Source organism: Notolepis coatsorum (genome assembly GCF_963971535.1).
Source record: "Notolepis coatsorum genome assembly, chromosome: 16".
In the NCBI taxonomy this organism is placed as follows: Eukaryota; Metazoa; Chordata; class Actinopteri; order Aulopiformes; family Paralepididae; genus Notolepis; species Notolepis coatsorum.
In genome coordinates, this window is record NC_140180.1 from 13,371,145 (window position 1) to 13,388,148 (window position 17,004).

Here is a 17,004-nt window from a genome sequence, read left to right on the forward strand (position 1 = left end):
ACACTAAACACTACAACACCATAGATATACATTTACATTTTTATCCAAAGCGACTTACAAGTTTTGTACAACAAGACAGCAGGAAGGGTACAACTCTATCAGCTGAGTAACAATGATCAGTGTTGAGTGTTACAGTGTAGGTTAGTATATATAGGACAAGTGCATGACAGTAAGGTTAGTTAGGGTTAGAGTATTTTTTGTTGTTGTTGATCTTTTCCCCCCTCCTTTTTCCTCTGTTTTTCTCCCATCCCAATGTCGTTATGCCAATTCCCAATCCCCTTCCTGGTCGCTGCGCACCTACCCCCTACAGTCGGTCTGGGAGAGTGGAGGCTATCACATGCTTCCTCCGACACATGTGTAGCCAATCAACCGCTTCTTTTCACCTGGCAGCGCGGACTCTCACTGAGAGGGTGTAACGTGTGGAAAGATCACACTACCCCCCTTAGATCCTTTCCTCGCTGAGCAGGCGCCCCAACCGAACTGTAGGAGTCGCTGTTTGGGGTCGACCAGGACCCACCCACCGGCTTTCCCACCCTCTAACACTGCCAATTGTGTTAGTACGACGGCCGGCCAAGCCGGAAGCAACGCAGAGAGCTGGGCTCGATACCAGTATATCCTGCGTTGGTGGCGAGCGCCTTGCCCACTGTGCCACCCAGCCGCCCTAGGGTTCGAGTTTTTTATTTAATTTTATTGTAATTTTTTTAAATTTCAGATAATGATTGAATAAGTGCGTCTTTAGACGACGGCGAAAGATTGGGCGGGTTTCGGCTGTCCTAACTGTGGTGGGAAGTTCGTTCCACCATTGTGGGGCGAGGACCGAGAATAGGCGACTTCTCTTTGATGACCCTCCCGGAGCTTGGATAGGAGTAGGTCTGAGGTGGCCAGAAGATGCAGAGCGTAGGGGGATATAGTTATATGTACCCTTACAAACAAAACAAGTATCATGGTGGACCTTGTTTTTTTTTGTTTTTACCAGGGTAACAGACATTGTATAAATAATTCAGTATCATGAAATAATTCCACAGAGGACAAAGACAGTCCTTCGGTCTCAACTACAGAACCGTTCTTATGACATGTTATGGACTTATAGCTACACACACACACACACACACACACACACACACACACACACACACACACACACACACACACACACACACACACACACACACACACACACACATACACACGCACACACACACACACACACACACACTGCTCCTTTTCTTTCAGGAAAGCGGTGAGAATTTCTTTGTTGGAGGAGGTGGAGGAGCTCGACACTAGAAACCAGAGAGAGAAATACAGAGAGACAGAGACAGACAAACAGACAGACAGACAGACAGACAGACAGACAGACAGACAGACAGACAGACAGACAGACAGACAGACAGACAGACAGACAGACAGACAGACAGACAGACAGACAGACAGACAGACAGACAGACAGACAGACAGACAGACAGACAGACAGACAGACAGACAGAGAGAGAGAGAAAGACAGACAGAGTTGTTGAGTTGAGTTGAGTTTATTTAATCTCGAACAGATCAACCATATAAAAACACAATAAAAATGATAAACTAAAGTTTTTTTTAAATGAAATCTTACATTCTTCATTAAATGATAAACAAATGAGTTTGAGAAGGAGCAGAAGGAAACAAATGCTTATCTAGTCCTGCCCCTTTCTCACAATACCATACATACAAACAAAACAACAAAATCTCTTACAAACCTAAAATAACAAACAAAATAAATATCAATAAAAAATAACAAAAGATTTTGTAGAAATAAAAATATATAAAATAACAATTTTAGAGCTCCTCGTTTTTGTACTCAATGAGAGTTTTCCTATATCTATTTTTGAACTGTACAATGTTCTTGCACCTTTTTGTTTCTTCATCTAATCCAGAGGTCCCCAAACCTTTTCCTGTGAGGGCCACATAACTTTTCCCTTCTCTGGTGGGGGCCGGGGTCAGTTTGTAAGAGAAAAAGTGTGACGATCGCAGGGGTGCCTAAACGTAAACATTTATTGTTTTCCAGAAAACCACACATAACCAAATATTAATAACCCTTTCCGGGATCTTCACAGAAAAAATAAGTCAGGAAATAAATAATAACACTATTAATGAAATAAATAACAGTCACTATTTATGAAATAAATATACAGTACCTACAGACCACCTAGCTCTAGCTCTGTACTATTTAAAAGCACAGTGCAGGACACACTCAAAGGTTATCACACCTCAGAGATGGCAGTGGACATGTATGACAGGACAAAGGCCATATGTAATGGCCTTGGGATTGAGGAACATACTACCAGCCAAAGGAGGAAGCAGAAAAGGATGGACGAGTATGTAGTTGAGTCATCTTGTGGCACAAGCTCAGACCTCAGCTCAGGAGATCAGCTGAGACAGAGACTGTTCTATCCAGTCCTCGACAGAATGTTGCAAGAGCTTGAGAGCAGGTTCTCATGAGTTGGAGAACAACTTATGAGAGGCATACAGGCATGTTATCCAGCCTCAGACCAGTTTCTCTCAGTGGAATTGCTGCAACCCCTCGCCACACATTACAATATCCAACTATTGCCAGAGGAGATCACAGTTGCAAAGTGTTTCCTGGCCAGGACACGCAGAGATGCAGTCCCTACTATCCAAAGTGTCTTTTCCCTCCTGGATGATAATAATAATAATAATGTATTTTATTTATAAGGCGCCTTCAGGACACAAAAAAAAAGTCCACAGATCGGTGAATGAAAAAATTATAGGATCAAATGAAAACGACTACTTACTAAAAATGGATGTTTAAAAGTACTAAAAACCAACAAAAAATACCAAACACTAACAAACATTCAGCACAGACAATGGGGATGCTGCCATCTTAATTTTTTTTTTTTATTATTATTATTATTATTATTATTATTATTATTATTATTATTATTATTATTATTATTATTATTATTATTATTATTATTATAATAATATTATTATTATTATTATTATTATAAAAAAAAATTAAAGCTCCGGGGCTCTAGGGGGCCGGGCCAAATGTGGAGGTTGGCCGGTTCTGGCCCGCGGGCCGTAGTTTGGGGTCCACTGATCTAATCCATTCCACAGGATTACACCACATAGGGTTGTTTTAAATTATAATTCCTTCTTAAATATTTTACCTCTCGACCCCTAAAGATCTTTTCAATATTACCTGGCAGTACATTATTTCTTGCTTTGAACATAATTTGTGCAGTTCTGAATTTCACTATGTCCATACATTTCAATGTTTGTGTCTTTAAAAACAATTTTTTTAGTATGCTCACGATACCCAACATGATTTACTATTCGTATTGCTTTTTTTGCAGTGTACATATACCTTACATACCTTCTGTAGGGTGCTCTTATAGGTATTTCCCCAAACTTCCACACAGTACATTAAATATACATTCCATGTTTAAGTACAGTGTTTTTTGGTTCAGGATGTGTCGTATTTTACCCAGAATTCCAGTGCTCCTAGCTATCTTAGTGCACACATTTTTTATTTGGGGTTTCCTTATGGTCAATTACCACACCCAAAAACTGTAATTCATATACTCTTTCTATTATGACATTTGCAATTTCCACTTGAACATCTGCACTGATTTTACTGATCAAACCAACATTTTAATTTACAAATTTCTTCCGTGACCATCTCCAATAGATTCTGCAAGTCCTCCCCAGAACATAAAATAGTTGTGTCATCTGCAAAAACAACACATTTGAATACATTTGACACTTTACAAATATCATTGATGTATAGAATGAATAATTTGGGGCCCAGAACAGAGAGAGAGAAAGACAGACAGACAAGACAGAGGGAGAGACAGGGTTGAGACAGCTTGAGTATATGTTAGATAACAGTATATACTGGTTACAGCAGTATCAAACACCAGAACAAACAGAAACAGTAGATACATACCGGTCTCAATCGTCTGCTAGACACGTCAGGAGAACTGTGGTTACTTCCTCCACTCTCTGAAAAAAAAAAAAAAGAGAGAGAGAGAGAGAGAGAGAGAGAGAGAGAGAGAGAGAGAGAGAGAGAGAGAGAGAGAGAGAGAGAGATAGACAGGCAGACAGAGAGAATGAGAGACAGACAGACAGACAAAGAGACCGACAGAGAGAGACAGACACAATGATAGACAGACATAAATAGACAGTCAGACAAATGAAATACAGGCAGACAGACAGAAAGAGAGACAGACAGACAAACAGAAAGACAGACAGAAAGACTAAGAGAGACAGACAGACATAAAGAGAGACAGACAGACAGACATAAAGAGAGACAGACAGACAGACAATACAGACAAGAGACAGACAGACAGAAAGAGAGACCGACAGACAGAAAAAGAGACAGACAGACAGACAGACACACATACACACAAACGGACAGATAGACAAATAAACAGACACGTACGCACTACGCACACACACACACACACACACACACACACACACACACACACACACACACACACACACACACACACACACACACACACACACACACACACACACACACACACACACACACACACACACACACACACACACACACACACACACACACACACACACACACACACACACACACACACACACACACACACACACACACACACACACACACACACACACACACACACACACACACACACACACACACACACACACACACACACACACACACACACACACACACACACACACACACACACACACACACACACACACACACACACACACACACACACACACACACACACACACACACACACACACACACACACACACACACACACACACACACACACACACACACACACACACACACACACACACACACACACACACACACACACACACACACACACACACACACACACACACACACACACACACACACACACACACACACACACACACACACACACACACACACACACACACACACACACACACACACACACACACACACACACACACACACACACACACACACACACACACACACACAACACACACACACACACACACACACACACACACACACACACACACACACACACACACACACACACACACACACACACACACACACACACACACACACACACACACACACACACACACACACACACACACACACACACACACACACACACACACACACACACACACACACACACACACACACACACACACACACACACACACACACACACACACACACACACACACACACACACACACACACACACACACACACACACACACACACACACACACACACACACACACACACACACACACACACACACACACACACACACACACACACACACACACACACACACACACACACACACACACACACACACACACACACACACACACACACACACACACACACACACACACACACACACACACACACACACACACACACACACACACACACACACACACACACACACACACACACACACACACACACACACACACACACACACACCTGTCCTGCTGTCTGCCAGTCTATGGAACTCCAGTGGAACTGGGTGCAGTCTGTCCTCCACACCACCAGGGGGAGTAGGGGCCACACAGGAGCATGTCTTGGGGCTAGGAGTAGGGTTAGCGCTGGAGCAAGGCGGAGCAGGGGAGGAGAAGACAGGGACAGGAGGAGAGAAGGGAGGGAGGGTGGGGGTGGGGAGATGCTGAGGAGGACAGGAGAGAAGAAGATAAATGTATCCTGACAAGACTGTCAAACCTCAAGGCGCTCCCACACATGAAGCCTTTTCTTTTTTTTAATCCACTTTTTCTCCTATTTTTCTATTTTTCTCCCATCCCAATTCCAATGTGCCAATTCTTCCCTCCTCTGTCTTGAACGTTGCCCCCCACTGGCCGGTTGTAGGGAGGATAGAAGCCTTGCATCACATGTCCCCTCTGGTACACGAGGAGCAGCCTGTCACATCTTTCCACCTGCCAGCGCGGACTCTCATTGGCGAGGTGTAACGTGTGGGAGGCTCACACTACCCCCGCCATTTCCTGTCTCTGCTGTGCAGGCGTCCCCAACCGACCTGTAGGAGTCGCTGTCCACAACGTCCAGATTACCACCCATCGACTTCCACCCTATAATTCTGCCAATTGAATTTGTATGACGGCTGTATGACGGCTCCTCACGCAGGAGGCAAATTTATTCCTAATACCATTATTTATTGTTAACTTTTGTCAGACACAGCCACAATGTACAAAGGGATAGCACTAGAACTAGCAAATGCTTCCACACAACTCATACAATGCAAGGGGCATTGAGAACATAATAACTAACATTCTCACATAGCAAGTGAGAAAATTAAGAACAACTGTATTTCAGCAAATTCTCTCTCTCTCTCTCTCTCTCTCTCTCTCTCTCTCTCTCTCTCTCTCTCTCTCTCTCTCTCTCTCTCACACACAGCAAGCGATTGTCCTTCATTCTCTCTCTCTCTCTCTCACACTCACACACACACGCACACACCACACACACACACACTCACAACACACAATTATGTGTGTGTGTGTGTGTGTGTGTGCGCGTACGTGTCTGTTTATTTGTCTATCTGTCCGTTTGTGTGTATGTGTGTCTGTCTGTCTGTCTGTCTGTCTGTCTGTCTGTCTCTTTTTCTGTCTGTCGGTCTCTCTTTCTGTCTGTCTGTCTGTCTCTGTCTGTCTGTCTGTCTGCTCTTCTCTGTCTGTCTGTCTGTATGTCTGTCTCTTGTATGTCTGTCTGTCTCTCTTAGTCTTTCTGTCTGTCTTTCTGTTTGTCTGTCTGTCTCTCTTTCTATCTGTCTGCTGTATTTCATTTGTCTGACTGTCTATTTATGTATGTCTATCATTGTGTCTGTCTCTCTCTCTGTCGGTCTCTCTGTCTGTATGTCTGTCTGTCTCTCATTCACTCTGTCTGCCTGTCTATCTTTTTCTCTCTCTCTTCTCTCTCTCTCTCTCTCTCTCTCTCTCTCTCTCTCTCTCTCTCTCTCTCTCTCCTCTCTCTCTCTCTCTCTCACACAGCAAGCGATTGTCCTTCATTCTCTTCTCTCTCTCTCACACTCACACACACACACACACACACACACACACACACACACACACACACACACACACACACACACACACACACACACACACACACACACACACACACACACAACACACACACTCACACACACAATTATTTTGTTACAAAAACCTAATTTCCTGCATTCTGGTGCAGGAATTTTTGAAATTTTACCCTTTAAATGCCAGTGTTTGTGATGGGCATCACAAATTATTGTAAAAAATTAAAGAAAACACATTCAATAAATGTTTGAATGTTTACCCTTTAAATGCCAGTTTGTGTGATGGCATCACAAATTATTGTAAAAAAAAACACAAAAAGTAAAATATTTTCAATATATCAAATGCAAAGTAAATTTTTCTGGGGGGGATTATTACAGGCTATACATGTGTCAATGATTATAGATACCGATACAGATATAGATACAGATATAGATACCGATACAGATACAGATATATAATACAGATACTGATACCGATACAGATACGGATATATATACAGATACAGATAATTGTGTTGGATGAACACATGCAGATAATGACGTCTCTGCACACCCCTGTAATAGATCTCTTCAAATAAAACATTAATGAATAGATAATAAAGTTATCTCACCTCTTCTTCCTCCTCCTCGTCCTCCTCCCTGATCAGTTCTACCACCAGAGAAGGAAAAACGCCTTTCCGTCCGCCAAGCTCACCCTCCCAGAATCCATCATCCACCTGACAACCACAACAACGTTAAGTTAAATCACATTTATCATCACCTATGATGAATGAGAGCAATTTTATTGCACTGCACATTGTACTATTTTATTCTGTCTATTTTATGCTAATGTTATGTCTATTTGTATGATTATTGCTGTAAATGAGAGCTATTTCATTGCATTGCTTTTATTCTGTCAATCTTATGCTCATTGTATGCCTACATCTCAATTTCTGCTGTGAAGCACCTTGAGCTGCAATTCTTGTATGAAAGGTACTATACAAATAATAATCACATTACATTTACAATCCTATTAATTTACAGGAGAACCAAGCTAGTCCAATGAAATGTTGGGGATAAAGGTTATTTCTCCACTAAATAAATATGTACATTTAAAACGGTCTATTAATAAAGATTTAAACATTTAAATAATCTACTGAATCAAGATTTACATTTAAAATGATCTACTAAATACATGTTTAAATAGAAAATCATCTCATAAATAAAGTTTTAAATTTAAGATAATCTCCTTAACAACACAATGTGCGCCATAAACGAGTTAACTCGTTATTGGCCGCCATGCGTTGAGCGCCAGAAACGAGTTAACTCGTTTTTGGGATTGTTATTTCGTTTATTCGCTATATCTATTCATATTTCATAGCTGCAGCCTCTGGTATAGCCTTCAGAGCCTGTCTGAGCTGGCAGACGGTCAACACGGCCCTCTACTGCCAGGCGGAGCTATTGCATCTCATTGAAAATGGGCTGTTGTGTTTTAGGAGGCGATCTGAGCCGGGCGGGCGGGGTTTAAATACTCGGGCGAGCCAGTTCTATACAACAATGGCAATGAACAGTAACTCCGCCCGCCCGTCATTGTGAAACGGTCGGTAGTGTGGTACAGACCTCCACGAGCATTATTTGGAATTGCGATCAGATATTTGGATTATCTCTTTTGCATTACATCAGATACAAGGTAAGAACATTATATATAAATTTGATCGTTGATCTGACATTTATTTCTACCCCGATAACAGCTATCTGTGTGGACCGTGCTTACCGTTGGGTAGGAGGAGGGGGGGGGGGGGGGGGGGGGAGCGCCCCGCTACGACGGTCATTTCATGTATGGATGAGGAGACATAATACTGATAATCTAGCGTTGATTTCAGGATGATTAGATAATCAGCCAAAAAATTACAACATAATGACTGGATTACAGTAAAATGCCTTTTTCTTGTCTTTTTCCTGGAATTACTGAAAAACACCCAAACCATACTCTATTCAAAACGGTATAAAACGGAAATGTACGGATGAAAAAACAATCTGTCTCAGGCATGTTGACTAGAAGCAACTCACTGAGACTCGACGGCGTTATTAGACCCATAGATATAATATAAGATATATTTTAAGCACTCGCAAATGTCACAGTCTAAAACTATATCCATTGAATAAAGACCTGGCGATGAATGGGGTATCAGCGCCCCCTGCTGCTGGCGGTCAATGTGTTAATAAAGGTTTACATTTACATTCATCTCCCAAAAAGGTTTATGTTCAAATCCATCTCCTAAATAAAGGTTTACATTTACATTCATCTCCCATACAGGTTTCCATTTAAAACCCTTCGCTAAATACAGTTTTAAATGTAAAATAATCTCCTAAATAAAGATTTATATTTACATTCATCTCCCATAAAGTTGTACATCTAAAACCATTCCCTAAATACATGTTTACATTTAAAACCATCTCCTCTTCAAAAGAGTTTTAAATTCAAGACCATCTCTGGGTACTCAGACCTCTCGTCGCTGGTAGCGTAGCAGTCTTATCAGCGCCCCCTCCTGGAAGGACAGCTCCTCTGCACTCTGAGCCTGGTAGGAATATAGAGCCCTGGCCGTACCTACACACACACACATGCGCGCGCACACACATGCGTGCACATACACACACACACACACACACACACACACACACACACACACACACACACACGCACACAAAGATGAGCTCCTCTTTCAGATATAGACCAGGGTACCGTGTACACTGCACCTTGATTGATTGATTGATTGATTGATTGATTGATTGATTGATTGATTGATTGATTGATTGATTGATTGATTGATTGATTGATTGATTGATTGATTGATTGATTGATTGATTGATTGATTGAAAACTTTATTAACAGCTTGCAGAATGGGTACAATACAGTACGGCTCAATACAAACAACTGCTACGAGGATGCAGACCAGAAAAATACTTTCGTCTTGTTTACATCAGGGTCCCCCATTTTCAATTCATCAGGACATTTATGACATACAAGACATACAAATATACAGTAATGTGTAAGAAAAAAAAATATCATAAGACAAATATATACATCCGAAGAGGAAGAAACTGTAGGGGGTTGGGTGGGTGGGGGGGGGTGGATTTGGACATTTACCGGGGCCAGTTTCTAATTTCAGCCATGGCACCCGTGCTCTTTGAGAGCGGTTTTGAAGGAGGGTAGGGATTCACATTCCTTTACAGCTTTGGGTAGGGTGTTCCACATTGTTGTGGCATAATTGCAAAACGTGTTTAGTCCCTTGTTTGAGCCGAATCTGGGTTGAACATGATTTGTGGAGCTCCCTCTGGTGTTGTGATCGTGGAATTCACTGACCTTTGGGAAGTATTTCGACATGTACATGGGTATCTTAGTGGTGTAGTGTATCTTGTAGACCAGGCCCATTGCAAGTTGCTGTACTCTCTCGTCTACTCTAAGCCATCCTAGGTTGTCAAAGTGGGCAGGGGTGAGGTGGGTTCTAGGAGTAAGGCCAAGCAGTTAGTCTGACCAGTTTGTTTTGTGATGTTTGTAGCCTTGTTTTTAGGGCCTTTGAGGTGCTTTGGTACCATGAGGTGCAAGCATAGTCGTAGTACCCTTGAATGAGTGCTCCTGCCAGAGTCTTCAGGGTATTCTTGTTTACCAGAGAGGAGATCCGGTACAAGAATCGAGTTCGTTGGTTGACTTTTTTGATTACATTGGATGCCATTTTTCACGGGAAATATTTGCCTCTAGGATGGAACCCAGGTAGGTAATTTCATCTTTCCTTGTGACAATATTTGTCACCCACTGTAACAGAGAGGCCTTGCTGAGTTTGCTATTTGATCCATTTGATTTGGATTCTGTTTTACCCAGGTGTAATGATATTTTGTTATCAGCGAGCCATATGCAGATTCTGCCGAGTTCAGAGCTGAGGGCTTTTTCAACCTGTAACTTGTCCCTGTCAGAGACCAGCAGGGCTGAGTCGTCCGCAAACAGGAACAAGTTGCAGTCACAAGCTGATGACATGTCATTTGCATAAATTAGGAACAGTAAAGTGCTGACCTCGGCACTGTCTGTGGCTGTTCTCAGGGGACTCTGGACTGAGTGAGTTGTCTAACAGAGCACTGCCCTCTGCTGGCAGACACAGGAACTGCACATAACGCTCTGGAACATAACCCACCTGACCACGTGAGTTACAAGCCTAGGAAGACACCCCCACACACACGCACGCACGCAACCACACACACACACACACACACACACACACACGCACACACAACACACACACACAGAGAATAACAGTTAGATGTAGCTGCTCTCAGCACACTGGCCAGAAAAGACATGTTTGTAATGATGTCATCTGGTTATCAATGAGTAACAGATTCCTAAACTAATTTGAACGCTGTTTCTAAGACCAGGAAGCTAAATACAACATCATGTATGTTAACGACTAGAGCAGGGTGTCATGTAGCTCATTCATGCTCCCAGCTGGCTTCCTATGTGTATGTGTGTATGTGCGGTGGGGGGGGGGGGGGGGGGGTTTACTATGAGCAAACAGGAAGTGGCTACTGGCTAGAGAGCACAACAGAATCTTTCTGTCGTGTTAAAGGTTTCCAACCGTTTTCTTGTAAACAGCTTTTGTTTATATTCACATCTCCACCCAAATAGACAGATATGTTTCTATTGTTGTTCTATAGTCTACAAGCTGAATACATTTCCTACGTCATATAACATTTAGTCATTTAGCTGACGCTTTTATCCAAAGCGACTTGCAAATTGTGCAAGTCAGCAGGAGGGGTACACCCCTGGCAGCTAAGGGTCAGTGGTACACGATAGTATACTACACACCTTCACACCCAGAGACAGACAGACTAACACTTTATACTCAGAGACAGACAGACAGACTAACACTTTATACTGAGAGACAGACAGACAGACAGACAGACTAACACTTTATACTGAGAGACAGACAGACTAACACTTTATACTGAGAGACAGACAGACTAACACTTTATACTGAGAGACAGACAGACTAACACTTTATACTGAGAGACAGACAGACTAACACTTTAATACTGAGAGACAGACAGACAGACTAACACTTTATACTGAGAGACAGACAGACTAACACTTTATACTGAGAGACAGACAGACTAACCCTTAATACTGAGAGACAGACAGACTAACACTTTATACTGAGAGGACAGACAGACTAACACTTTATACTGAGAGACAGACAGTCTAACACTTTATACTGAGAGACAGACAGTCTAACACTTTATACTGAGAGACAGACAGACAGTCTAACACTTTATACTGAGAGACAGACAGACTAACACTTTATACTGAGAGACAGACAGTCTAACACTTTATACTGAGAGACAGACAGACTAACCCTTTATACTGAGAGACAGACAGACTAACACTTTATACTGAGAGACAAGACAGACTAACACTTTATACTGAGAGACAGACAGACTAACACTTTATACTGAGAGACAGACAGACTAACACTTTATACTGAGAGACAGACAGACAGTCTAACACTTTATACTGAGAGACAGACAGACTAACACTTTATACTGAGAGACAGACAGACAGACTAACACTTTATACTGAGAGACAGACAGACTAACACTTTATACTGAGAGACAGACAGACAGTCGAACACTTTATACTCAGAGACAGACAGACAGACAGACAGACAGACAGACAGACAGACAGACAGACAGACAGACAGACAGACAGACAGACAGACAGACAGACAGACAGACAGACAGACAGACAGACAGTCTAACACTTTATACTCAGAGACAGACAGACAATCTAACCCTTTATACTGAGAGACAGACAGACAATCTAACACTTTATACTGAGAGACAGACAGAGAATCTAACACTTTATACTCAGAGACAGACAGACAGTCTAACCCTCTATACTGAGAGACAGACAGACAGTCTAATACTTTACACTCAGAGACAGACAGTCTAACACTTTATACTCAGAGACAGACAGTCTAACACTTAATACTCAGAGACAGACAGACAGTCTAACACTTTATACTCAGAGACAGACAGTCTAACACTTTATACTGAGAGACAGACAGTCTAACACTTTATACTCAGAGACAGACAGACAGTCTAACACTTTATACTCAGAGACAGACAGTCTAACACTTTATACTCAGAGACAGACAGACTAACACTTTATACTGAGAGACAGACAGACTAACACTTTATACTGAGAGACAGACAGTCTAACACTTTATACTCAGAGACAGACAGTCTAACACTTTATACTGAGAGACAGACAGTCTAACACTTTATACTCAGAGACAGACAGACAGTCTAACACTTTATACTCAGAGACAGACAGACAGTCTAACACTTTATACTCGAAGACAGACAGACAGTCTAACACTTTATACTCAGAGACAGACAGACAGTCTAAGACTTTATACTCAGAGACAGACAGACAGTCTAACACTTTATACTCAGAGACAGACAGACAGTCTAACACTTTATACTCAGAGACAGACAGTGGCCGGCATGTTTCCTTCACAGGGGGTCCATAAAGGAACATCCTATCTTAATAATAATTAGAATATATTATGTCATAGTAGTGTCAAATAAAACATCTAAAATGTCACCTTCAGCCTAGGCTGGTAAAGATATGCCTCCTAAAATGTCTAAACGGAAGTACAGGAAGTACCGGCTACAGGCTTTCCGGTTTCGACAAAACCACTATAGAAAGTGCACAATATTTCCTTGTTTAAGCCACTGCAACGGCTTTGCCTGAAGAATTGACTACATGACCGGGACGTTCTAGCTTGTTTGCCGACAGGATTTGTGAAAAGTTTGGTCCGTTCGGAGGCAGCTTCCAGGGGAAGTACATACACCGGAAATTCTACCCCATAGACACTTTCGGCAGTAGTTCTTTACCAGGCTGTATCTCACGGAGGAGATAAAACTGGGAACGAGGTTACCTTCAGCCAGTCCTCCACTTCTCCATCCTCTATCACCTGAAGCTCCTCCCCCTCCATGATGGACAGTTCATCTGATTGGCTGGCCTACAGGAAGGCGGCAACATCAATATGAAAAGCAGTCATTACTAACACTGAACTCTGTGTGTATGTGTGTGTCTGTGTGTGTCTCTGTGTGTGTGTGTGTGTGTGTGTGTGTGTGTGTGTGTGTGTGTGTGTGTGTGTGTGTGTGTGTGTGTGTGTGTGTGTGTGTGTGTGTGTGTGTGTGTGTGTGTGTGTGTGTGTGTGTGTGTGTGTTACCTGGTAATTGTACAGAACTTTACAGGAAACAGGGTAAACACACAGTCCTGAGGTCGTGACGTGGTCGATGAAGATGTCTCCACACTCATCATCATCATAATCATCAAAGTCTGTCAGCTCAAATTCATCCTCCTGGCGAAGAATAGACATTATTATTATTATTATTAGTAGTATTGATAAAATTTGTATTGTTATTGTTGTTATTATTATTATTGTTGTTGTTGGTGTTATTATTGTTATTAGTAATAGTAGTAGTAGGTGCATTCTTTCCTATTGCTAGATTTTAGTGAGTTTTTCCTTACCTTCGCGTGGGGTATGTCTGGGAGTGTTGCATTTATTAAAAAAATGTTGACCTTATGGTGTTCTTGTTTTATTATTATTATTATTATTATTATTATTATTATTATTATTATTATTATTATTATTATTATTATTATTATTATTATTATTATTATTATTATTATTATTATTATTATTATTATTATTGTTGTTGTTGTTGTTGTTGTTGTTGTTGTTGTTGTTGTTATTATCATTGTTGTTATTATTATTATTGTGATTATTATTCTCATCATCACCATCATCGTCGTCATTGTGTTGTTGTTGTTGTTGTTGTTGTTGTTGTTGTTGTTGTTGTTGTTGTTGTTGTTGTTGTTGTTGTTGTTGTTGTTGTTGTTGTTGTTGTTGTTATTATTATTATATATGTGTGTGTGTGTGTGTGTGTGTGTGTGTGTGTGTGTGTGGGGGGGGGGGGGTGTACAGTACCATAGCTTTTCGAACGCTCTCCTGCACGTCCTCCATCCTCTGCTCCACACTGACCTCTGTCGTCCCCGACAACAGCTTCAGACGACACTCCAAGGTCTGCAAGGCCTGAACACACACGCACGCACGCACACACACACACACGCACACACACACACACACACACACACACCACACACACACACACCACACACGCACACACGCCCCACCACACGCACACACGCACACACACACCCACGCACGCACACACAATACATCATTTTTCTTTAGGAATAGAGAAGCAGAAACAAACACACTGTGATGGATCACGGCGGTCTATGTGGGTTTGGTTTTAGCGTGTGTGTCCTACACGCCCCCCCCCCCCCCCCCCCCCCCCCCCCCCCCCCAAAATCTTGACAAACACACACACACACACACACACACACACACACACACACACACACACACACACACACACACACACACACACATCTCACCCGTTCTCCGTGTCTGATGGTCTTGTAGTCTTTGGCTGCTTTAGTGGCCCATCTCCTGGCCTCCTTATCTAGAGTACCCTCCCCCTCTAAACTACACACCTCCTCCAATATACACACCTGGAGGGGGGGGGAGGAGAGAGAGAGGAGGGGAGGGGGGGAGAGAGGAGAGAGGAGGGGAGAGCGGAGAAGAGATGAGAGGAGGAGGAGAGGAGAGGAGAAGAGGGGGGGAGGAGAGGATAGGAAAAGAGAGGAGAGGAGAGGAAAGGAGAGGAGAAGAGGGGGGAGGAGGAGAGAGGAGAGGAGAAGAGGGGGGAGGAGAGGAGAATATAGGAAAAGAGAAGTGAGGAGAGGAGAGGAAAGGAGAGGAGAGGGAGGAGAAGAGGGGGGGGAGGAGAGGAGGAGGAGGGGAAAGGGAGAGGATGAGAGGAAATGGGAGGAGAAAGAAAAGAGAAGAGAGGAAAAGATACGAGGAGAGGAGAAGAAAGGAGAGGGGAGAGGAAAAGAGAGGAAATGCGAGAGGAAAAGAGAAGAGAAGAGAACAGGAGAGGAGAGGGGACGAGCGGAGAGGAAAGGAGAGAAGAGAGGAGGAGGGGAAAGTAGAGGAGAGAAGAGGAGAGGAGAGGAGAGGAGAGGAGAGGAGAGGAGAGGAGAAGAGAAAGAGAGGAGAGGAGAGGAGAGTTTGAGGAGAGGAGAGGAGAAAGAGAGGAGAGGAGAGGAGAGGAGAGGAGAGGAGAGGAGAGGAGAGGAGAGGAGAGGAGAGGAGAGGAGAGGAGAGGAGAGGAGAGGAGAGGAACATAGTATACAGTACACACAAGGACAAATTGGGTCTCATTCCCGAACGGATTTACAACCAACAATGTCCTCTTAGGCAGATTTCTGCCCATTTAAGACATATTAGGGCTGGTAGCGCGATTCCCCAAATTTTCCTGAGATCAGATTTGAGTGTGGCTGAGAGCAGATTTAAGAGTGCTGAGGAGCACACTTATGATTGATATGATTAATGTCGGAAAAATAAATAATATGGATTCATCTGATCACAGGGCAGCTGGATTAACCATATCTGAACCAGCTATTTTTGACAAATGTATAATTACTTGAATTACTCAGATATTCAAACACAATTATGCAATAATTATTGAATGCCTTCTGTGGAATTTGTATTTCTTATTTGTTACATATCTGTTTTAATGGTATACAATGGCACAGACCTTTGTTTGATATAAACCTGCATTCCTTCGAATATATCATTAACCAATTAACCAATTAAACTTATATTGAAATACACTATAGCCTATACACCAACACTGAAATGACAGTGGATAAATAAATAAATAAGAACTAAAGCTAATCGGTGGAAATAGACTGCATTAATATTCCATAACAAGTCTT

General features: G+C 42.4%; 1 protein-coding gene across 1 annotated transcript in view; it reads right to left on the minus strand.

Moving 5' to 3' along the window:
• Positions 1-1,229: 1,229 nt before the first annotated feature.
• The window catches only part of LOC311242885 (F-BAR and double SH3 domains protein 1-like), a gene marked incomplete at both ends in the record, with an annotated part of 99,659 nt that continues 83,884 nt past the window's right edge, over positions 1,230-17,004 (minus strand). Inside the window, 10 exons of the mRNA XM_084331949.1 lie at positions 1,230-1,280; positions 3,944-3,999; positions 5,537-5,591; positions 7,724-7,828; positions 9,599-9,699; positions 11,161-11,299; positions 14,084-14,167; positions 14,381-14,512; positions 15,143-15,247; positions 15,616-15,732. Coding sequence (XP_084188075.1) covers positions 1,230-1,280; positions 3,944-3,999; positions 5,537-5,591; positions 7,724-7,828; positions 9,599-9,699; positions 11,161-11,299; positions 14,084-14,167; positions 14,381-14,512; positions 15,143-15,247; positions 15,616-15,732 — 945 coding nt within the window. The remainder of the gene's footprint in view (positions 1,281-3,943; positions 4,000-5,536; positions 5,592-7,723; positions 7,829-9,598; positions 9,700-11,160; positions 11,300-14,083; positions 14,168-14,380; positions 14,513-15,142; positions 15,248-15,615; positions 15,733-17,004) is intronic.